General features: G+C 54.1%; 2 protein-coding genes across 2 annotated transcripts in view; one reads left to right on the top strand and one right to left on the bottom strand.

Moving 5' to 3' along the window:
- FEM1B (fem-1 homolog B) lies at window positions 1-6,241 on the top strand. Its single transcript, XM_088533623.1, has 2 exons — window positions 1-284; window positions 3,151-6,241. The coding sequence occupies exons 1-2, from the start codon at window positions 37-39 to the stop codon at window positions 4,784-4,786; spliced, it is 1,884 nt and encodes a 627-aa protein (XP_088389749.1). The 5' UTR covers window positions 1-36; the 3' UTR covers window positions 4,787-6,241.
- A 3,460-nt stretch (window positions 6,242-9,701) lies between these two features.
- ITGA11 (integrin subunit alpha 11) overlaps window positions 9,702-23,515 on the bottom strand; it is a 35,962-nt gene continuing 22,148 nt past the window's right edge. The window contains exons 14-30 of the mRNA XM_088532886.1: window positions 23,115-23,318; window positions 22,634-22,764; window positions 22,064-22,230; window positions 20,605-20,747; window positions 19,341-19,451; window positions 18,890-18,975; window positions 17,156-17,363; window positions 15,156-15,254; window positions 13,486-13,562; window positions 12,839-12,928; window positions 12,172-12,259; window positions 11,981-12,094; window positions 11,543-11,629; window positions 10,898-11,008; window positions 10,650-10,745; window positions 10,021-10,134; window positions 9,702-9,773 (exon numbers count right to left, since the gene is read on the bottom strand). Of these exons, the coding sequence (XP_088389012.1) occupies window positions 9,702-9,773; window positions 10,021-10,134; window positions 10,650-10,745; window positions 10,898-11,008; window positions 11,543-11,629; window positions 11,981-12,094; window positions 12,172-12,259; window positions 12,839-12,928; window positions 13,486-13,562; window positions 15,156-15,254; window positions 17,156-17,363; window positions 18,890-18,975; window positions 19,341-19,451; window positions 20,605-20,747; window positions 22,064-22,230; window positions 22,634-22,764; window positions 23,115-23,318 (1,998 nt within the window). The remainder of the gene's footprint in view (window positions 9,774-10,020; window positions 10,135-10,649; window positions 10,746-10,897; window positions 11,009-11,542; window positions 11,630-11,980; window positions 12,095-12,171; window positions 12,260-12,838; window positions 12,929-13,485; window positions 13,563-15,155; window positions 15,255-17,155; window positions 17,364-18,889; window positions 18,976-19,340; window positions 19,452-20,604; window positions 20,748-22,063; window positions 22,231-22,633; window positions 22,765-23,114; window positions 23,319-23,515) is intronic.

The raw sequence follows: 23,515 nt of genomic DNA, 5'->3' as shown, positions 1-23,515 counted from the left end.
GCGGCGGCGGCGGCGCGCGGGCGGCGCGAGGCCGCCATGGAGGGCTTGGCGGGCTACGTGTACAAGGCGGCGAGCGAGGGCCGCGTGCTGACGCTGGCCGCGCTGCTGCTGAACCGCTCCGAGAGCGACATCAAGTACCTGCTGGGCTACGTGAGCCAGCACGGCGGGCAGCGCTCCACGCCGCTCATCATCGCGGCGCGCAACGGGCACGCCAAGGTGGTGCGGCTGCTCCTCGAGCACTACCGCGTGCACACGCAGCAGACGGGCACTGTGCGCTTCGACGGGTACGTCCCGTTGGGAGGTGGCATGAGTTCTGCATGGGAAGTGTTGGGAGGTGGGATAAGTTCCAAATAGGAAGTGTTGGGAGGTGGGATGAGTTTCTGCATGGAAGCGTTGGGAGGTGGGATGAGTTCCCACATGGGAAGCACTGGGAGGTGGGATGAGTTCCCGCATGGGAAGCGTTGAGAGATGGGATGAGTTCCCACATGGGAAGCACTGGGAGGTGGGATGAGTTCCTGCATGGAAGCGTTGGGAGATGGGATGAGTTCCCTCATGGGAAGCACTGGGAGATGGGATGAGTTCCCACATGGGAAGCGTTGAGAGATGGGATGAGTTCCCACATGGGAAGCATTGGGAGGTGGGATGAGTTCCGAATGGGAAGTGTTGGGAGGTGGGATGAGTTTCTGCATGGGAAGCGTTGGGAGGTGGGATGAGTTTCCGCATGGGAAGCGTTGAGAGGTGGGATGAGTTCCGAATGGGAAGCGTTGGGAGGTGGGATAAGTTACGAATGGGAAGCGTTGGGAGGTGTGATGAGTTCCGCTTGGGAAGTGTTGGGAGATGGGATGAGTTCCCGCATGGGAAGCATTGGGAGGTGGGATGCGTTCTGCACGGGAAGCGTTGGGAGAGGCCCGGGGAAGCGGTGGCATCGCTGTCCCTGGTAGTGTTCAATGAACGTGTGGATGAGGCACTCGGGGACACCGTGTAGCAGGTGTTGAGGGGCTGGCGGTTGGACTCGGTGGCCTTGGAGGTCTTTTCCAACCTGGATGATTCCTTTCCTAATGATAGTGCCATGCAGGCACCTCACACATCACCACTGATGGTACCATAAGAGCTTCAGGTGCCTTTACCCTTCCAAAATGCCACCGTTGGGAGTTACAGAGAGGGTAACACCCCGTCCATGGCTGTTTCTCCCCCAAAATGGGCCGCTCTGTGACATCACCCGGTGCCCTGTGTCACAGGTTGTGTCCCCTTCCCGAGGCCGGGGAGCACAGGGTGAGTGCGAGTCCTCTGCGCGCTCCCAAGCGCCTTTTCCTAGAAAAATACATGGATTAGCACAGAAACCGCCCCTTCCTTCACCACGGAAACCATGGGCAGGGTGGCCCCGAGTGACATGTGGGGTGGTAAAGGCTGGGGGTGCCCGTGTGAGGTGGCAGGAGGAAGGGAATGTCCCCTTCCCGCCGGGATGTGGTGGGCACGCTCCTGTCCTTGGAAAAACACCGGATTCTGTGCTGTATCGAGGTGCTGTGGTGTCAGATCAGATTTATGAAGAGGTCCCCACTGCCAGCGTGTGCAGCAGCTCTCTGTGTCCAAGGAAAAGCTCCGTTCCCCAAGTTGGAAATGCCGAGCGCAAGGGGATCTGCCCGGGTTTTAGATAGATGAAGAGCCTCTGCTGGCCAAAAATACTACACGGGCCCCGCGTTGCTGCTGATTCTTTTCTCTTCTCCTGCCGGGCGCCGATCCGCTGCCTGGCAGGGATCAAAGGGAGTTTTGTTGCGGGCACAATGAGCGCCCTGTGTTATCACCTATTCCCTGGCGCGGACGCCTCGGTGAGGAGTCCCCGGCTCACGTGTCCCCACATGCCACAAAGGGGTTATTTTCATTCCTCTCGTCACTCATGACACAGAGAAGCCACCTATTTGGCGTCCCAACGTTGGCCTTGTGGATGTTTACACCTGTAGCACACCCATAAATTATGTTCTTAACAAATCTTAGGTCCCGACGCTGAAATCTCTGCCCGTGTTTTAATGTAAAAGGGCTTTAGTGTGGTGATTTGTGAAATAAAGAACTTATGACTGTGAGTAAAGGTAGCCACATCTGTTCTGTAGACATTTCTGCATTCCAGAGACTTTACTCGGCTTCTGAAGTGCCGTCCAGAGGTGCTGGAGTTGTGAAAAGCCACAAAACTTTTCCTGGCAGTGATAAAAATCACCGCTAAAATTAACTTGGTGTGTTACAATACTTTAACTCTGGAAAACGTGACCACGTGGACACGTGGAAATAAAATCCTTGTCCTTCCCCTGGGGTTTGGGATGTGCTCTGGGCGTTTGCGAGCGCCGCCTGTTTCTGCGTTCAAGCGCTGCTTCAAAGACGTGGTGGAGTGGGAAGAGCATCAGCCTTTATCTTTGTAGTTATGTGTCAGGAAACGGCTCCATGAAAGCGGCGAGCCCTCTGCTCAAGTTATCTGTCCCCTCACTTGTGAGCGCCAGCAAGCTGCCAGCAGAGCCGTAATGCAAAACAGATCTCTGAAACAAAACTGCTTAAAATAACCTCTGCTTTTTAAAAGCTTTTTTTCCTTTTTAACCGGATTGCTGCTCTGCCTCGCAGTGTGGTCTCACAGACACTGCCACACGCAAGGGGTGGCAGATTGCAGCGCAGGGACAGAGAGTGAGTGACAGGATACGAATTCCTTAAGCCCTCAGTGCTGCCAAAGCCGGGGGTTGTCCAGCTCTGCTCACACCTGCGCTTTATTCTCCTTTTGTCAATATGTGGACTTTAAGGTTTCCCTCTTAGGTGCCCGTTTCTCATGTGGGGGCCAAAGTGCTGGTAATAGCCCTTCTTCCCAGGCCTGGGTCCGCGCGGGGCTGGAGCGTGAGGTGGGATCTCCAAAGCGGCTCGGGAATTTCGCGTGGAAGATGTGGCTAAACCCAGGGCTGCTTTGGAATCTCAGCCCCCGGCGTTTCCTCCTTCAGGAGGTCCATGCACGTGATGGGTCTCATTCTTTTCCCTTGACATTCCAGTAATTTCCCTTGGGTACAAAAGCAGGGTGGCCATGAGGCGTCCTTAATGACTAGGTGCGTGCTGCTTTGCCTGCTGCTTGGCCGTCCTTAAAGAGCAGCACCTTAACCACGTGTTTCTGCCTTTGCATTCCAGCTTTGTCATTGATGGAGCCACAGCTCTGTGGTGCGCGGCAGGAGCCGGCCACTTCGAGGTCGTCAAGCTGCTCGTCAGCCACGGGGCCAACGTGAATCACACGACGGTGACCAACTCCACTCCCCTGCGGGCCGCGTGCTTCGACGGCCGCCTGGACATCGTCAAGTACCTGGTAGAGAACAACGCCAACATCAGCATCGCCAACAAGTACGACAACACGTGCCTGATGATCGCGGCCTACAAAGGCCACACGGACGTGGTGCGGTACCTGCTGGAGCAGCGCGCCGACCCCAATGCCAAGGCGCACTGCGGGGCCACGGCGCTGCACTTCGCCGCCGAGGCCGGCCACCTGGAGATCGTGCGGGAGCTGGTGCGCTGGAAGGCGGCGATGATGGTCAACGGGCACGGCATGACGCCGCTCAAAGTGGCGGCCGAGAGCTGCAAGGCCGACGTGGTGGAGCTGCTGCTGGCGCACGCCGACTGCGACCGCCGCAGCCGCATCGAGGCGCTGGAGCTGCTGGGGGCCTCGTTTGCGAACGACCGGGAAAATTACGACATTATGAAGACTTATCACTATTTATATTTAGCAATGCTGGAGAGGTACCGGGACAGCGAGAATATAATTGAGAAAGAAGTTCTTCCACAGATTGAAGCTTATGGAAGCAGGACTGAATGCAGAACTCCTCAGGAATTAGAGTCTATCCGGCAGGACAGGGATGCCCTGCACATGGAGGGCCTCATTGTGCGGGAAAGGATTCTGGGCTCGGACAATATCGACGTTTCTCACCCCATAATTTACCGCGGGGCTGTTTATGCAGATAACATGGAGTTTGAACAGTGCATCAAGCTGTGGCTCCATGCCTTGCATTTGAGGCAGAAGGGCAACAGGAACACTCACAAGGACCTCCTGAGGTTTGCCCAAGTGTTCTCGCAGATGATACACCTGAATGAGCCCGTGAAGGCCAGGGACATCGAGAGCGTGCTGAGGTGCAGCGTCCTGGAGATAGAGCAAGGAATGTCCAGGATCAAAACCACGCAGGACGCTGACATCCACACAGCCATGGACAACTACGAATGCAATATTTTCACCTTCCTCTACCTAGTCTGCATCTCCACCAAGACGCAGTGCAGCGAGGAGGATCAGTCGCGCATCAACAAGCAGATCTACAACCTGATCCACCTGGACCCCCGCACGCGGGACGGCTCCAGCCTGCTGCACCACGCCGTCAACTCGAGCACGCCGGTGGACGACTTCCACACCAACGACGTGTGCAGCTTCCCCAACGCGCTCGTCACCAAGCTGCTGCTGGACTGCGGGGCCGACGTCAACGCCGTGGACGGCGAGGGCAACAGCCCGCTGCACATCATCGTGCAGTACCACCGGCCCATCAGCGACTTCCTCACGCTGCACTCCATCATCATCAGCCTGGTGGAGGCCGGCGCGCACACGGACATGACCAACAAGCATAAGAAGACGCCTCTGGATAAGAGTACCACGGGGGTGTCCGAAATACTCCTGAAAACTCAAATGAAGCTGAGTCTCAAGTGCCTGGCTGCCCGAGCCGTGCGGATCTATAACATCAGCTACCAAAACCAGATACCCAGAACTCTGGAAGAGTTTGTGAAGTTTCACTAGGAGATGTAAAATCTTTCACGGTGGTGCTATTCCGCGAAGACGTCCACTGCAGCCCACGGAATACATGTGTGTACAGAGATTGTTTTGCTCCATTCTTTGTTTGGTTCCTTTGCATTCGGTCTTCAGTTCTTGGGCAAGTCTTGGCGGGAGGAGGGAAAAGCCACGTAATTTTCCTGTAATCAAATCTGATGTTTGAGATTTTTTGGTCTTTTTTTTTTGATTAAAAAAATTGCTTTGTTATCTCTTGTTTTATGGACAAAATGAAAAGGAATACGAATGTAATTGGTGCAAAGTATTTCATTTCAAATATACATTTTCATCTACCATTTGCAGTCAAGTGCTTTAAGTAGTTATTTACGGAGGCACCTCTGAAAGGCCGTGTCACCGTGCCATGGATACAGGAACCTTGCAAGTGTTAAATCTTCTTGGAATGAGGTGAGGAAAAAAAACAAAAAAATTGGGAACGATGTGGTAGTTGGCTAAAAGTGAAGTCTCAATTCACAGAGCAGCCTGTTGCTCTCATACCTCACAGTCTCTTTTTATGCCTTTTAGTTAATGCTGAAAATGCTGGTAACATTTTAATTAAAAAAATAAAAAATTTAAAATCTGAACCGCAGTTAACAACTACAGCAGTGTGGAGTGCTCTGTTAGGAAATACAGGTTTCAGTTCAACATTGGGTGTGTTCATCTAAGAGCAGTTGGATTATCGAGCTCTTTGCTTGCAATACTGCAGTAAGTATCGAGCAGCCTCTCAAAAAGGAGCTTGCCCAGTGATCTACACCATCCAGAATTATGGTTTCTTAGTTAACGTAGCTAAAAGTTGCTCATATATAAAGATCGTGCATGGATACCTAGAAAACTTGTAGGGTATTTGTGTTTGTGTGTGTCCCAACATTTCAAAAATGCGTTTAACTTGTTTTTTATTATTTTGATGAACATGCACCTTTTTAACACGATGTAAAACTGCACTCTCGGATTGCAAGTGCTGTATCTTCCTAATGGAGTAGTCTGTCGCCAAAGAGAGTCTTCCTTCGGAGCGTGGGACTGCTTGAAACGGGGTTTGCCACGAGCATGGAGTCTGTGCCTCCCGCAATTGGACTTGGGAATTTTTTTTTCCATGATTTTTACTCCTTTCCTCATGATGATCTCTATTAAAACTGATTTTTAAAAAATTGTCCTATCGTAACATCTTCTCTGATAAGCAACTGATTGTATAATAAAACTGTTGCTTGAGAACGTGCTTCTCCTTGGTAGAAGTTACAGATACTCCAGCAGTAAAATGTCATTTGTTTTGACAGGCTACTGAAAACTGTTCATTTTAAATGCAGCTTTTTATCTGTCAGAAGATGAAAGAATGTCCTGTAGGATTTTTTAAACAATCGGAGTAGAACTTTAAGGCAAGATTTGGGCACACGTTTCTATTTGTATTACAAATAAATAAACGTTGAATGTGGAGTTAGGTTGTAACTCTAGTTCTTGCCTAGTTTCAAGCAGGGCAGCGCTGCTGTATTTGCGGGTGCTGCGTGGGGCGTCTCTGTGAGGGAGAAGCTTTAGAAACACCTCCTAAACTGCAACCTTTGCTCTGCCAGGATGAAAAATAGCACCTGAAACGGCCGATGTCTCCGCTCTTTGTATCCGAGGTAGGTCGGACTACGGCGTCAATTTAAAAAAGCAGAATCGAAGTGAGGCTGAACGGTGGGAAAACGGTAAAGCCAAATTGAGCCACCTGGGGCCTTCCCGCACCCAGCGGCTGTTGTCCCGCGGGCAGGAGGGTTGTAGGGCCCTGTTGGCTCTTTTCCTCCGTGTCTTCCTCCCGCATCCCGACACACGTTGAGCTGGGAGCGCCGAGCCCGGGGGTCCCTCTGGAACTCAACCACAGTGGGGGGAAAAAAGCAAAAAATGGGGGCGCTGAGCCCGGCCGGGAGCCGGTCGCTGCTCTGAACCTGGCGCCGTGTCCATCACGGCTCGATCAGCTCCGGATCCCAGCACATGGATGGATTTTCCTCGCTCGCGCTGCTCGTAACTGCCCTTCAGTTACTATTAACCGCACGTGAATCCACGTGCACGTGTTCCAGGGGGGAAAACATCCGTCATCCCGTGCACCAAACAGCCCTCCGATGCCTCGCTGACGCTTTTCCCATGTGTGTGCACATGGCTAAAACCGAGAACCAAGGGGTTCTGAATCCCCTTGACACAGGAGCGTGGCCAAAAGGGAGGGAGATGGCTAACGGGATGGCTAGTGAGTGACTAGTTGTTATGTAGGTAGCACTAGATAGATAAGGGGATTTGCAATTGCTCTTATGGAAACAATTACCCGCTGCTGTGTGATGGATTGGAGCAGTAGTTCCTTGCACTGCATTTCTCAGGATCTGTTTCTGACCTATGGAATAATCCATGCTGTGTTTCTGTCAAATACCTGCATAAAGCTGTTCTTGGAACAAACATGCATGTTTGAAATATTTCTAGCGAATAATAAGGGAAAGGAAGCGCCTCCTCCCCAAATTCTACTTTTTTTTTTTTTTTTTTAAGTAAGAAAAGGCCTGCAGCTCCTTGCTCTGCTCCTCACCTGCCTTTGGCTTTGTGGATTTTCCAAGGTTTTTTTTTTTTTTTTTTTTTTTTTTTTTTTTTTGCTCCTGCTTTTCCTGGGGGCTTCTTGCTGGATGTGACGCCCACCCCCAATCCAGAGAGGAAAAAAAAAAAAAAAAAAAAAAGTCTCCTAATACCCTCCTCACCAAATGATTGTCCCTGCAAAACCTGTTCTGTGTGTGTATTTATTTTGCCAATTTTTTGCAAACTTTTTTGCAGCAGGGGCTGCAAAGGGCCTTGCAAGTTGTGCTCTCCGCTTCGCACCTACACAACGGGTAGGAATGTGCATCTCAAGCATTAAAATCTGCAAGGGTGCACGTGAATTTGGGGGAATTATTTAATAACCTCTTTACTAACAAACACCTTTGTGGAGCCCAGTGGCTGCCCTGACCTTCCCGGCCACGGCTGCGCCGGGAGAGCTGCCCTGGCACCCTAAGGGTGCCCTTTCGGTTCCTTTTTCCTCCCTTTCTTGCTTTATTTAATACTGCTGATGTGCAAACAGTGACTTTTATTCCTTGCTCCATCCACTTGCTCCTGTTCTGTTGGTCAAACACGGGATGTTTCTACAGCTGAGCGCGCACAGTGTTGACTCTAATATCTACAGGGAAAAAACTACCTGGGAGTATTTTTAATAAAAACACCTAGTTTATGTTATATAATCTCATGTCTGCATCGCACTTTCCTGGTCGTTTTTTTTTGAGCGGTCACTGCTGTGAGTCTTGATTTGAGTCTTGGGCAATTTGTGCTGTGAAACCCCCTTTTCCTGGTGCGGTGAAGGAGCCTGTGGAGCAGCATCCAGCAAGGAGATCTGGCCCTAGCAATTCCTGACCTTGGGAATGTGCTTTTTTTGGTTATTTAAAGGCCGGGGCGGGAGGAGAAGCGCAGCTGGCAACCTAGCAGGGAAGAAAAGGTCCCCTTTTCACAGCACCAAACGCTGAGACCCTTTCAGGCGACCCTTGCAAAGTAATTGCTGGTTTTGGGGGAAATTAAATACGTGCACCCTGCTCGTTTGCTTTCAGGGCCACTGTGAAAAGTGGTCAAAGAGGGAGAAAACAAAGCTGCAAAGTCTGAGCCCTTGGGCTGCACAGTGCCGCTTCCCCAGGAGCAAATCCCACCTAAACCACCCCAAAATGTTGTTGCAAAGCAGTCTATGTGGCCCGAGAGCACCCCCACCAGGATGGGAAGACAGCTGGAAATGGTGACATTAATAATTTCCACTCAAACTGCTGCTGTTAGCAATGAAAAAAATTGATTTTTTTTTTTAACCCTCCCGCCCCCCTATATTTATTCAATTGCCCCTTGCACAAGCACAGCTTGAGGTTGAGCCTGCGAGGACACGGCCCCCTAAAGAAATGACTCAGGCATCATTCCCCAGAAGGCTCCTATAGCAAAATAATCGCATGCAAAGGCAAGTGTGAGTCCGGTCCTTGCCTCGCGGGGACGTGAACCATCCGCTTAGGGATAAACGGGCAGAAGAGGTGAACACAGAACCCTGTTGGAAGCTGTGCACTTTTAAAATACTGTATTTTTAATCCTTAAAAAATGCTAAGACAGTATTTAACAAAGTCATTACACATCAGGTGGACATATGCTTTCTTCTCGTTCATAAAATTAATATTAGCATAAATAATTCTGTTACGCAAAAAGAAAGATTTTTGTCGAACAGCACTGACCGTCGGCGTTTGCATTACTCCCAGTATGTACAATTATAATACACGTGCAGGGTCTTGCTGGACACATGCTCTGAAACCCCTCAGTTTGTAGGAAACTCTTCAAACTGCTTTTTGATTTAAAAAAAAAATGTTTTTTGACTTTTTTTTTTCTGTTCAGACAGGTAAGTATTCTTCAAATAAGTATATACAGCTGGACACTGGAGATTTGCATTAAGGTGCTTCAATTTGCTATCGTCGTCTGTATTCAGTGCAGTGGAGAGAAGGCAAATTAGAAATCTCCGTTCGGCCGCCCCGCTCAGCGGCTCCGCTTCGCGCCCGGGGCCAGCGGCTCCGTTCCCACCGGTCGGCCCTGCGGGCGCTTCCCATCCCTGGATTAGGGAACAGGAGCAGCCGGGACCGGGATCTGGGGTGCAATTTGCTTGCCCGGTCCTTGGGCTGCGCGCTCCGTGCGCGGCTTGAAAACCGGGTGGAAGGAGGTTTTTGCCGCGTGGGTTCCATGGCGTAGGGCCGCCCGACTGCCTTATTTGTTTTATTTCTACATTTGGGGGGATTTTTTTCGTTTGCTTTGGTTTTTTTGGCGCGCTCCTGGCCGCGCGGCCGGCCGGGCGCTGCTCCGCGCTGCGGCGGCTCCGGGGAAGGGACGAGCTCCGCGCGCGTCACTCCAACACCTTGGCGCTCGCCTCCTGCTCCGCGTCCCGCTTGCGGCTGCCGCTTTTGAAAAACCCCAGCTGCAGCGGGCAAAGACAAGAGAAAAACCCCGCGTCACTTCCGAGGGGCACCTCGGCCCTATGGAGTGATAAATGGGAAACTCGGAGGAGGTCGGAGAAGCTCGGTTCCTTACAGAGGTGTTTGGGATAGTGAAGCATTCAGCGCGCGTTAATGAAACGGGTTTATATTTAATACTTCCCTGAGATGGTGCAGAATGCAAAGAATGCTGGAAAACCGTATGGGAGGTGCCTGGAGGAATCCGCTCACCTTCCAGAGCGCCAGCACCAGGAGTGCCAGGAGCAGGAGGCCTCCTAACGTGCTGCCCAGGATGATCCAGATGGGGATCTGCGACTCCTCCGGCTTGGAGATTTCAAAGGTTATCTGCAAGGAAAAGGGAGTGAAAACCTCCCCGTCCGTCCTGGGGAGCTGCTGGGGCCATGGGGACACTGGGGACACTGGGTCTTGGTGGGGATGCAGGGAATGGTGCCAGGGTGGGGATGGTGCAGGGAGGAGGATGCAGGGGATGCTGCAGTGGTGGGAATGGTCCCATGATAGGGATGGCCCCATGGTGGGGATGGGAGTGCTCTGGGGACACGGAGAGGATTCCCAGCCCGTCGGCTTGCTCGGGTTTTCACTGCTGAACCCGGGTGCTGCTGGATTCTGCATGGCCAAAGCTGCTCTGAGCGGCTCCGGGCTCTGCAGAGCCAGGAGGGTCCCTCCTGCGGCCGCTCCGGCTCTTCCCTGCTGGTCGAGGGGCTCTGCCCATGGGGATGGATCCCAGGGAATCGCTCTGTTTCGAGCAGTTTGGGCACCGCTGCTGGGGATCTGCAGCGCGGGGGCACCACAGCCTCTCCTCCGTGCCCGGGTCTCTCCACCCCTGCCCCGGAGCGGCTCACCTGGCGGCTGGGATCGTCCTCGCGGAACACGAAGGGGCTGCGGAAGCGCCGCTGCAGCGCCGCCGTCGTCGTCAGCTTCAGCGACTTGAACTTGAGCTGCACAGAGCGGGGACAAGGACCCGCAGGGCCGCCCTGAGCCCCAGCCCGGACCCCGTGACGGGCTCGGGATGGGGCAGGGGGGCAACGCGGAGGCGTCTGCACCGCGCGGGTGGCTCCGGGGGCTGCGTGGCCGCTCTGGGGGCACTTACTGCCTTCAGGGACTTCATCCAGAGGTGGCCACGCAGCTGGAAGAGCAGCTCCTCGTTGGGCGCCAGCCTCACGCTGCAGTCGATGGCCACGACGTCGGCGTTGCTGTGGTTCTGCACGGGGGCAGGCGCCGTTGGACGGAGCCGGCCCCGGCGTCCCGGCGGAGGGAAAGCTCCGCATCCAAAGGGAGCCGCAGGGATTGGGCTGGGATGGAAGCCTCGGCGCGGGAGCGGGGCCGCGCTGGGGCTGCAGCTGCACTTTGGGCTGCCCCTCGGGCCTGGCGTTTGCTCCCCCCTCGTTTGGCACCGGCCCCAGAGGCCCTCGCGGTGGCAGGAGCTGTTTTGGGTCAGGCTGGTGCCCTATGAGCCCCTGGAGAAGCCAGTGGAGGGAGTGCAGGCTGGGGGGCACCTGGGGACACCCGTCCTGCCCCCCTGCTCCCTATTTGGAGATTACTGGGGGGAACAGGATTCCGTGGGCCTGGGGCTATTGCTTGCCCTTGCATTCTCCAGCTGTGCATCCCGGCCAGCTGTGTGACCCCTGCCAGATGCGCATCCCCCCACCAGCTGTGTCCCCCTGCCACCTGCGTGTCCCCCGCAGCCGTGTTCCCAGTTGTGCCCCCCGCCAGGATCGGGTCCTGCCGCCGGTACCAGGTGGGGGGTCCGGGTCAGGTCCTCCTCGGCCGGTGCCCGCCGATAGTCCGTGCTGTTTCCCCACACGTTGCAGGTCGCGTTTTCCTTGGGGGGAAGCGGGGGGCTCAGCCTGGCTGCCCAGAGCTTCTCTGGGAGCCGGTGGGGCTGGAGGACCCCTCGGCCCAGCCCCCAACACCCGATTCTCTCCCAGCCCTTTGGAATTCCCTAAGTGCCAGCGGGAGCTCTGCGAGTGCCCAGGACCAATCCCCATCTGCTCCCGTTTTCCATGTGTGCTGCCAAGCGAGAGCAGAAACCCCAGGACAGTGGCCAGCACCAAGGCTAGGAGAGGAGTATCCATCCATGCATCCATCCGCCCGTCCTTCCATCCATCCCCTCATCCGCGCAGGTGTGGGAATTGCACAGGGAGAGGAGCCGCCCCCGGCAGCCCCTTCCTACCTGCTCGGCCGCGAAGTCCGTGAGCAGCAGCAGGCGGTTCCCGGCCCGCGTGGCCACGGGCACCGTGAACTTGACGGTGACGCCGTCCACGGGGAAGAAGCCCAAGTTCTGCAGCTGGAGCGGCGGGGGACGCTGAGCGTCGCGCGGTCCCCCCGCGCCGCCCGTCCCCGTGTCCCCCGTGTCCCCCTTACCTTGAAGGTGCAGTGGAAGGGCGGGCCGGGGCCGTAGCGCTCCAGGGAGCTGTTGGCCTTGATCTCGTAGTAGCCCAGGCTTGATGTCCTGCCATGGGAGAGCGCAGCGAGTTTCAGCGGCGCTGATGGAGCGCCAGCCCGGGGAATTAATGGGGAAAACAGGAGCATTTTCTCCTTACTCCCCTCCATTACATAATTTTTCTCCCATCTTTCATGCATTAGAGACACCCAAGGCCTTGTTTAATGTCATGTGTAGGGCTAATTAAGGGAATCCCATTTACATGTTGCAGCTGGAGAGGAGGGGAAGGAGCCAGGAGCATCCGACCTGTGGGCATCCCAATGGGAAGCGCTGGCACTGCTCTGTGCACGGCTGGAAAAACCCACGCGCCCCACAGGGCTTCCTCCCTCTGTGCTCCCAGGAGACCCAAACATGGGTTTTTTTGTTATTTTTCTTCCTTTTCTGAGCAGGTCAATTCAGATGTTCCTCAAAGCAGAGCAACCTCCCCCTCCATCAATTGCAGGCAGGTAGAAAGCAGAGGATGAGCCTGTCCCCTTGGGACGCCCCAAGAAGACACCCCAAACCCTTGGTGCTCCCTTTGGGCCCCCAGGGCCACCCTGTCTCTATTGTCCCCATCCCGGGACCCCCTGGACCGGCACCAGCACCGACCTGGTGAAGAGCAGGTCGGCTTCGTACTTGAGGTTGTACTTGAGGAGGGCGACGTTGTCCTCCGTGGTGCTCTCGTCCTCCTCGCTGTCACTGCAAGCGAGCGGCAGCGGGGTGAGCTCAGCCCCCGCCGCAAAAAGTTTGGGAAAAAGGGCAAAAAATGCAGAACAGCATTTGCAGGCAAGCAGGGCAAATTCCCTGGTGAGGAGGGTTTTGCAAGGGTGTTAGGAGACTTTTTTTGCTGGGAAGGGGCTAAATAAGAGAGCTGAGACTGAAGCACTTCCCATCCAGCACCAGCGGCTGGTGGCTGCAGAGCAGTCTTTCTGTATTTGCAGAAAAAGTGTAAATGTAGATAAATAAACATAGCCTGGCTTCCAAATTCATTGCTGCCTACTCTGCAGTAACCCAAGGCCATCTAGTTTCCACGCAGCGATTCCCTCTGGACACCTCTGGAGCCAGGCTGCTTCCCTAAACATGCAGCTATCGGAGCTGGAAAACCCGGATCGCAGCAAGGCCAAAGGGAGCAGCAGCCGCTCCGTTGTCCCCAGATTTGCTCCAGGGAAAGGGCTCGGGCTGCAGTGGGCAGGAACAAGCGGCAAAAGCAGCAGGATGCAGCGGAAAGGGAGCGGAGGGAAGATGCAGCCGTTAACCTGGTGGCAGACAGGGAGATCTCCATGCTCTGAAGGAAAACCGACTTGCTGAACTCAAAATCCAGGCGAAACGCCACCTGCGGAGATGAAGAACGGGTTGGGGAGAAAAATAGGGAAAAAAAGAGCGTGCTCTGCCCTCGCAACCAGGCAGTGCCATGGAATGTGATGGGAAAAAAACAGGGATGTGGGGGAAGAAAAGCAGCAGGGTGTCTCCTCCACCAGCACGTTGCATTTTCAGTTTTTAAGCCGGAGAGCAAAAGCAGCCCCGTTAAGAGCAAAAACCCCTGGGCTCTCGCAGCGAGCGGGTCGGCTGGCAGGGGAGGCCAGGGAGGCCAACAGCAATAAAATGTGATAAATGTCACATCTGCGAGTGCCGTGGCAATGACCTCAAACTGTCTGGGGCTGCACAGCTGATTATAATATTAAAGCTCCTGCTGCTCTCGAGCCAAATTTCCATTTCCAGCTTGTCTTTGTTTTGGCAGGACCTGGGCTACCTGATGCCATGCAGATGCATTCCCAGCCCTTGTAGATCATGGGGAATCGGGCTGCTCCGCTTTTGTCTGCAGCCACAAGCATCCGAGGCGGCTTTTTTGGGAGCTTGATCCTCTAGAGAGGAGCCCGGAGCGCATCCGTCATTTTCAAGCTTCTGACAAGCAGAGGCTTCAGGCTGATATATGGGTTTGTGCCTAGGAAAGGTTTGATCCCGAGCTGCTCGCTTGTATCACACCGCTTCCCTGCGGTGTTTAGGGTGGTATTTAGGAAGGGAGGTGTTGGGGTTTGTGTTTGGCAAGTTAGAGAAATGCAAATTGAAAAGGAAAGGGGGAAAAACAATCTGGATTTTGGAGGTCAGGAAGTTGCAGCTGCAACTGGGCTTCAGCTTGGGGTCACACTTGGGTCTTGCAAATGCCAGCGGTGCTGGTCCAGCTCCTGCACCAGCCCGAGGAGCTGCTAATCCAAGTGTCCCAGGCTCTGGAGCAAGCACTTTTGGGGCAGGATTCTCTATTCCCCACTGGAGGGAGGCTCGGGTTTCCCTGGTCTATTCTGCATCAGTCGATATTAGGTGTGAGAGGAGGCCGAGGTCCCAATGCAGCCGCATGTGACAGTCTCCTGCTTTCCCCTGCTTGCATTAACACCACCAGCGACGTTTGCCCACCACCCGGTGCTCCGGAGCCAAAACGGTTCCGCTGGCATTTAAAAAATGGCACTAATTGAGCTGGGCTTTATGCCAAGTCTGCAAAACCCTGCAAGCCCGGCCGGTGCAGGGGACCCGAGGGGGCTCGGGCAGGTCTGGAGGAGGCTCCAAGCAGAGCAAGGAAAACAGGAGCAAGGAAAACAGGAGTGTCCCCTACAGTGCACGGGGACTTATTCTGCAAGGCAAGCCTGGCCATAAGTCCCGGCAGCGGCGCAGAGCTGACATTAAAGTGCTCTGAAGGGTTAGCGTCAAATTCCTTGACTCGGAGGAGCTGGTTTTGATTTGGCAGCCTGAAGGTCTCCTAGAATTCAAGGCAGCTTTAAGGAAACATCTCAGCCCTCCAAGGCCTCCTAACACTTCTTGCAAAAGATGGCAACTTCTTGCAAAAGATGGAAAAAAGGGAAGACATTTCAAATATGTTTAAAAATCCTATTCCAGCCCCACTGCAGCCCAGCCCTGCGGGAGGAAAGGGCTTTACCTTGGCCTTGGCTCGGAAGAAGGGGTAGCTCACGTTGCACACCTTCGTGTTGGGGAGCTTCTCATCGGTCATGCACTCGATGTTGACGTCGCTGTCGTCCTGAAACAAGGGGCAAAAAACCCATCTTTGCTGCAGGTGACAAATCTTTCCCATGCGGCTTATTTCTAGGGCCCTGATTCCTTGATTTCTGGGGCCTTTCCTAGGGCCATTCCCAGAAAGGAGCATTTCTAGCAAGCAGCCTCAAGCACACCAATTGAAATCCCGTTTAGAAACTTAATGAGAGCGACGAATGAAGAAGACCCAATAAAACTGATTATTCTTGGCACAGCAATCGTAATGAAGAACATCTTTCTCCAAGCAGGAGTCACAGGAAAGTATCAAGAAATATCACAAGATATTATTCTACATAGTCATCAGCTAAGGAGCAATATTTAATTTCCTTGTCCTGACAGTTATTTCTGCAGCGAGTTTCCAGCTGGGCTGGGGAAACTTGTAGCCCACTGCAAAGCACAAAAAAAAGGGACTGGTATTTGGCTCTGCACAACCTTCCATCCCCTTTTGTAGCCAAATTGCTTATTTATAGGCAGCAGCAGCCACTGACACACGAGCAGGTTTTTATAAGGGAAATATCAGTGCAGGAAGGAGCATCCCCACCCGCAGGATGCCTGTGATTGCAGAAAAGCGGAGCACGGTCCCAAAATGCAGCTGTGTCTGTGCATAAAACTGTCTCCTGGGAAGATTTCTGGTCTCCTCCAGGCTGGACCCGTCCCTGGGGCCCCAAAAGAGCCAGGGGACGGCCGGCACGGAGCGATGGTCGCGCTCCCAATATCAGCCCACACTTTCAAGAGTTATAACTCGGCTGCAGAAATCCCTCCCTGACAGGAATCTGGCTGTACACAGCAAGTATTTTTAAGCCACAGGAGCAAAAAAAAAAATAGGATGGGAGAATTTCATCCACATTGGAGGGTAAGAAAATAAAACAGGAAATAATTTCCTCCGTGCTTGACCTCATTGCAAGCTTTTAAAAGTAAAATATTTCTGCGTCTCCAAGCTGAGGACCTCATAAATGCTTAGAAACTAACACCATAAATACACCTAAATTATGAGGTCTAAGGAAGTCGTTGGGCTCTGTTTTAGAACTCTGCTTTCGCATCCGACTGGGCCATGGATCTCCCTAAGCAAAGTTGGGATAGAAAATATGAAGGTTTTTTCTTGCTCCCTCCCCAAGCTTTTCCTCCCTGCAGGGTGAGGATTTATTGCCCTTGCTGTTTTTTATGATCCTTGCAGAAGGGGGACGCGCTCTGCTGCTTCAACCAAGGAAAAGCGCCCTCACATTGGAGCTGGGCCACATGCTGCTCTGCAAGGTGCCTCCTTGCACCGTGCAACCTCCCCGATGCCACCTCGAGCACCTTCAGGACCTGCTGGTCCCCTCCTCCAGGCTGCCAAGGGAGCCACCACCAGCCTCATCACCCCAACTTGGTCCTCGACACAACTGTCCCCATCCCATCGCCATACCCACGACTGTCCCCATCCCATCCCTGTACCCACGACTGTCCCCATCCCATCCCCACCCCCACAACTGTCCCCATCTCATCCCTGTATCCACGACTGTCCCCATCCCATCGCCATACCCACAACTGTCCCCATCTCATCCCTGTACCCACGACTGTCCCCATCCCATCCCCACCCCCACAACTGTCCCCATCCCATCCCTGTACCCACGACTGTCCCCTTCCCACCCCCATCCCCACGATTGTCCCCATCTCATCCCTGTATCCATGACTGTCCCCATCCCATCGCCATACCCACGACTGTCCCCATCCCATCCCTGTACCCACGATTGTCTCCATCCCATCCCCATCCCCACAACTGTCCCCATCCCATCCCCATCCCCACGATTGTCCCCATCTCATCCCTGTACCCACAATTGTCTCCATCCCATCCCCATCCCCACGATCGTCCCCATCCCGCGTCCGCTGCCTCTTGGAGCGCGTCTTTACCCTCTGGATCAAGCTGGCGAACTGGAGGTTCCTGGAGAAGGAGATGTTGAGCACGGTGCTGTAGGCGTTTTCGCCCCTGTTCTCCAGCGTCGCCTCCACGGCCACCCTCCTCCTGGTGCTCTCGATGATGAAGACGGAGGTGTCGAAGGACAGCGTGTAAGCAGAGCACTCGGCCGGCGGCCTCCGCAGCGCTCGTCTGCAATAGTCCCTGCGCGGGGCGAGCGGGTGAGCCCAAGGGACACTCACCCCGAGCATCATCCCTAGGGCTTGGAGGGGCTTTCAGCTTGCAAAGGGCACAGGACCCTGTTTTAAAGAACTGGGCCTGCTCTGATGAGCAGCTTCCAAAAATTCCTCAGCAAAATAACCTCTGTATTGGTTTCTCTTGCTGGGTGTGATCCAAACTGCGCTAATGCGGGCAGGAAAGCTCGGGAGCTTTGGGAGGAACTGGCTTAGAGGCCTGGCATGCCAGGAGACCACAGCAGCCACCCACTATTTGCTCGTGGAGCTCCTGTCTCTAAGATAAATAAGTAATTCACTACCTGCAGCTCCCGTCAAGCACTTAGGCCAGAGCTCAGCCAGAAGCCCGGGTGCACATGGGACCGGTGCCAAAGGATGCAGCAGGCAATTTGGGTGCTAAAAGATGCAGCATGCAGCTCGCACGCCAAAGGATGCATCGTGCAGATTGGGTGTCAAAGGATGCCCCATGCACCATGCAGACCCGGCCGTGCTCCGGGTCTCAGCGTCAGGACCAGGAGCTTTGCAGGAGACATGGAGCAATAAGAGCTGCATGATGGAAAACGAGCAAGCTGCAGGTAGCGGAGCTGGCCATGGGTTCAGAGCCTGCTGCCATCCGTGGGGCTGGAGCTCCTGGCTTAGATAACTTTTACGGGAAAGCACTTTGAGCGATCCCTTCTGCTGCATGAGCTAAGGCTGGAATTGCTGAGCCGGCCTTGCAGTTATCCCCCCTGCTATTTGCTGATGTGTCTCCCTGGGGTTCATCACCATGGCATTCAGTTTCGGTTTTTTGGTGGATTCCCTGAGAAATCACCAGTCTGTGCCAAGCACGGAGCAAGCAGCGGCCTTGGGAGGTGGCAAATCTTTGCTAAGAGCAGAGGGAGAGTAGAAAAGCAACAGCAGCAGCAACAACAAAATAAAACAAACAAACAAAACCAAAACAAAAGACAAAGCCCGCAAGCAGAAGTCCAGATTTCATCATTCAGTGCATATTCTACTGAATATGTAGACTGAAAAGCTCTGCAATTACTAAATGCTGAGATTTACTAGATTACTAAATTTAGTAAATTTAGTAATTTAGCCTGAATTACTAAATTGCTAATGCCGAGGAGCTTTGGCTAGTCCATGCTCAGCATGGGGAGACCCGTGGGGATGGGGTGAGATGTGCACAAGCCCGAGGATATTTTTTCAGAGATCGAAGTATCCCTGCTAGGAGGGACCAAAGCTCAAGATCTTCTCATAAGTCCCTAAGAAATAAACACTAGATCTGCACCAAAGATCTTGCAATTCACTAGTCCAAACTTTGCTCTTTGTTATGGTTGATCTCATCGCCAGTTTGCACGCGTGTGCTTGCTGGAGGGGATGCAACTAATGCCAGTGCAAAAGCAAAAGGTGCAAAGCGACCCCAGGGTATGGGAAGGATCCTCTATAGCCCCCATGCTGGTGGGTACCAGTCCCTGAGCTGATTTTTTGGATGCTCTGCCCAGCTGATGGACTCACATGGCGCTTGGCACGTCGCTCCTGGCGTCCAGGACCAGGTCGGGGACGCAGTGCTCGTCTTCGTTGCAGCCGTTCCAGAAAGGCACCTGGGGCGAGGGACGAGAGCAGCTCGGCCGTGCTCAAGCCAAAGAGAAGCGGCACGTGCAGCGACCCTCGGCCTGCCGAGCGTGCTGGAAAAGCCCCACGGCGTCCAGCCCCGCTCCACGCGGCTTGTACATAAATAGCATGCACGGAACATGTTGCGTTGTGGCGGAGTTTGGGAATTACAGCCCCACGATGAGGAGGAAAATGTTGCATTCTGAAATCTGCTAAGCAAGGTGACCACCAAATTGCCTTTTTAATTCCAATGACCAACACTGGTATCCTCTACGATCACTGAAATCACCCGATTTCCACAGCCACTGGGGAACATAGCCATGATGTCCTCCAAGCCACCAACACGGCTACGTACCGAGACCTTGAGCGAGGTCGGCCACCCGTCATCCAGCATGGGACCGTCTTCGGGGCTCACCAGGTCATAGTCTATGGAAAAAGCCACCGGCTTCACGTAGTCAGCTGTGTCCTACAGCAGATGAAAGAGACCCTTCAAAAAGGCAGGACTCCAGCTCACGATGGGAAGCTGGATGCAAGAGCAAAGTCCAGCAGCATCCCAGGGGTGCTCGATGGTGCTAAGAAATGAAAGCTTAGTGGTTTGGTCAACTCCATGCATAAAGATCTTAGCCTTCCTGCTAATCGGACACCGGGACAGCGGCAGGGAAGGCACGGTGGTGCCGTACACTGCCTGTGTCTGACAGCACAAGCAATGCTCCATCCCGGAGATGCAGCTCCGGAAAGACGGATGCTCCCAGAGGATGCTGCAAGGCCGTCCTGGAGATGCCTACCTGGTACCTCCAGGGCCAGCAGTGAAGCTGCTCCTTCCCCAGAGCCGCGTGAGCTCTTCCCACACGTCAGCCTGGTGCGTGCAGCAAGCGCATCTAGATGCCCTGCAGCGAGCTGCTTCTCGGGCTAAATCACAAGCTCCGTCTCGAACTTTGGAATCAAATTTCCCAGAAGTTCAGGGCAGTTCAGGCTGGGGTTTGAGGCCAAGCCAGCCTGGAAGCGCAGCCCGCGCTGGCCTCCGAGGAATTCTGCTCATTCGCCGGGAATGCTCGCTTGTGGCCAGCTCTGCGCGACAGCCCCTGCCGCTCGCCACGCCAAGGGTTTCGCTGGCTCCCGAGCTGGGCACGGGGACCCGGTGGCAGGAGGAGCACAGAGCACACCCAGGGATGGACACGAAAGCGTTTGCTTCCAAATGGATAGGAGCTTTCCCTGCATTTGGTGTGGGAGGGAGAGGCTGAGCACAGAGTCACGAGTGCGCCGTCCCCGCGGGCAGCGCTGGCACGGCCCCGGCTTGCAAAAAGGAGCAAAATGCGAGCGCGATGAAGTCACATCCCTGAGACTGACCAGCTGCTCCCTTGGCCACGACCTGCCCCTCGCCACATCCAACCCAGCCGTAATAAATCTGGCCTCAGAGATTAATCCTGACCTCATTTCCAGCCCCGGGAAGCCTTTGAGTTGCCTCCACCGAGCGTCACCGCCTGCATCCCGCTGCGCTGGCTGTTCCCCTTTGCAAAGAGCGGTCCCGCTCCGGCAGCCTCAGTTCCCACCGCTGCATCCCGTGGGCTTCCCGCCTCGGCCGCGGCAAGGAGGATGCTGCCGCTGCCCCCGGTACCTACCAGCACGTGGAAGCTGAGCCGGTCGCAGCGCTCGCGGCCCGCGGGCAGCGTGAGCGCCTTGTGCGCGTGCCGCTCGGCGCTCTCGTCCAGGTGGGCCCGCGGCGTGTACCTGCGCTCGTCGATGGTAGCGTTGAACCTCAGCGCTGCAAGGGAGAGCAGCTCACGTCACGGAGCCCGAAAGCATCTCAGCACTTGCTCTGCGGCAAGACCGGGTCAAGAAGACGCTTTCGGGCACGCAAATCCCTATCCCCTGCTTGGGAGACTGAAGTGATCCGCTACCTTGGAATTGTTGCAGGATGGAGCACGCTAAGGAGGAAAAAGTAGTCAAAAGGTTCTTAAAATAAATAAGAAAGATGTTAAGCCTGTGCTGCATTGCTCATGTGCATCTGCATAGGCGAGCCCATGCACAGCATGCAGGCTCAAAGCAAAGTAGAGAAACTATAAAGGGAAAAGCTGGCATTTTTTTAAACAGATTTTGCTTCAAGCATCTGCATTCCGGCTGAAGGAGGAGCTTTGAAGACATTTTTTTTTCTCAGTGTCTTGAAAAAACCTGTACAGAATATTTAAATATTTGTTTCCTATATATTCCTATATATGGCTTGGACTGGTTAGGAAGCTTTTGCTACCCTGGTGCATGGTCCCCTTTGCTGGGAAATCACTTCAGTGATGAAAGAACCTTGCAGTTCTGCCGAAGAGAGACAAAAAAAAGGCACAAATCCCACGCCAGAAGCAGGAGGGACTTTGCACCAACTGCATCAACGCAATGCGAAACACATGAGAAACAAGAAGTCAGGCTGTGTCCCCAGCTCGCAGGGAATCCCTCAGCCTCTTGCCCTGTAATTACAGGAGCTGTGCTCTGTAGCACAAGGCAAAATCCTTGCTCTGGGGAATGGGAAAGTTTCCTTTGGCTTTGGTTCGGACCCGGTTTCCTCTGTCCCCCCTTCGGCGGCGTTTCGGAGGGCCTGCTGCTTTCATTTCCTCTCGCTCCAGCTGAGTCACGGGCATCCTCCGGGTAGACTCAGGGTCACCGCACTATGCAACGTCTTAAAACCAGAGCTGGCCAATAAATTCGTAAGGATTCTCTGGGATGCGAGGGAAGCTCGCATGCATATGGTGCACAGATGTCCTCTGAGACGAAGCTCATCAGCCCTGTGTTTCTGTGGGAGCTGGAGTCATTTCATGCAGAGACTGTAGGGGAAACGGGACGCGCCTTTGGGACACCTTTTCTGGAAGGATGGCTCAAGATTGTCCAACGGGCCCAAGCACTGAGTGTAAAGGACTCTTTATGGAGGTCCCTGCTGCTCTGAGAGGTGGCAGGTGACAGCATCAGCACAGGTACTTGTGCAGGACTGTCCCTCTCCAAGATGCTCATTACCGAGCTCTTAGCTCATCGCCCTCAGCGACAGCAGGACTGGAGACCTACAGGATAAGCAAAACCCGTTTTCCTCCTGCCACTTACCCACACTGGCCGTCTGGAAGTGGGCAGAGAGGAAGACGGCGGTGAAGCAGACGAAGGCTGACATGCAGGTGGCCTCCTTCCCGTTCCGCTTGCAGTCCTTGGTGAAGATGTTGATTTTGGGCGGCTCGAAGCGGATGCTGGCGTTGATCTGGACGACGCTGCGGGACCTGCAGGGTGAGCAAGGCGAGGGGAGGCGCGTGCTGAGGTTGCCCATGGCTTGCTGTGGTCAGGCCACTGCAAGCTGTGTGGCCACCCTCCGAGCTCAGCACCATCTCCTCCGATATTATTTAATAAGAACAGAGGGAATTGGGGCAAATCACAGCAAATAAATCAGCTGGCTTCAAACTTCTGGGGAAGTGATGATGAAACTCGGTGCAAAATGACTCTGACGTCCCTCTAAGTCTCCACTGCGTTGTAAAACAGCGTCTGAAATCCCACGACCTCGTGGGACAGAGGGTTGTTATTGTGGAGAGGCCGGTCAGATTTTAAGGGCAAAACTGATCTTAAGAAACGTCAACACACGGCAGTGACCTTGGGGCAGGGCACAGTGCCAGATGAGATATAGCTAACCAGAGCAGCACGGCGTTCCCCAGAGAGCCAACCGCTAGGTCTATGAGCCCATCGTCGTTCAGATCCAGCTGTCCATGGATACTGCATCCAAAATACATCAGGCCCGGTCCGAGCTCCACAGCTGCTATCCTCTGAAAGGCAAAAAAGGGAAAAGAAAAAGCTCCAGCCTTGTTTCCATCAGGAGCATCCCTGCTGGCCTGCAAGGCAAGCTCATGTCTGCGTTGCGCTAGCGAGCCCAGGAAGCATCTGCATGAACGTGATGCAGGAGTGCATTTGGGGAGGTCAAGGAATAGCATGCATGGGAACCCCTAATTTCAAGCCAATTTTCCAGAAATAACATTTGCTTTGTCTTGGACCCATCACAAGAAAACCCATCTGGCAATGGTGAGCAACGCCGGTGGAAATTTGTGGCCAAACACCCCTTGGCTTGGTTGGTGGCCACAGCTCAGCAAGAGGAGAAGCCAAGCGCAGGGAATTGCACCTGCTTGTATTTCCTTAGGACTGTCTCTCCGAAGCCGTGGAAGATGTAGATGGCTCCTTGGTGGTCGTCTTCCAGAGGCGCCCCCACGACGACGTCGTTGTAGGAGTCCTGGTTGAGGTCGGAGACGGCGGCGATGCAGGAGCCAAAGCGGGAGTTCTGGTAGCTCTGCAAGTCATCTAGGGCCCCGCTGAAAACAAAGCGGTTCTGCAAGAACGGCCAAAGAGCGAAGGGAAAAAGGCAAAAAACAACAACAACAACAACAAAAAACAGCATTAGCAGCGAGCCTGGAGAGCTGAGGAAACCCCAAAGGGCAAACAAACAGACACAACCCATGAGAGTCCTGCAAAATAAATAAAATCCAACTCCTCCCGCCCATAGAGCCTTTCATCCAGCCAGAAACT

Source organism: Tinamus guttatus, unplaced genomic scaffold (assembly GCF_059628265.1).
Source record: "Tinamus guttatus ecotype Peru unplaced genomic scaffold, ASM5962826v1 Tinamus_guttatus_pri_ptg000004l, whole genome shotgun sequence".
Lineage (NCBI taxonomy): Eukaryota > Metazoa > Chordata > Aves > Tinamiformes > Tinamidae > Tinamus > Tinamus guttatus.
The sequence above is the reverse complement of the archived record's forward strand: the minus strand, read 5'-3'. Positions and strand labels throughout refer to the sequence as shown.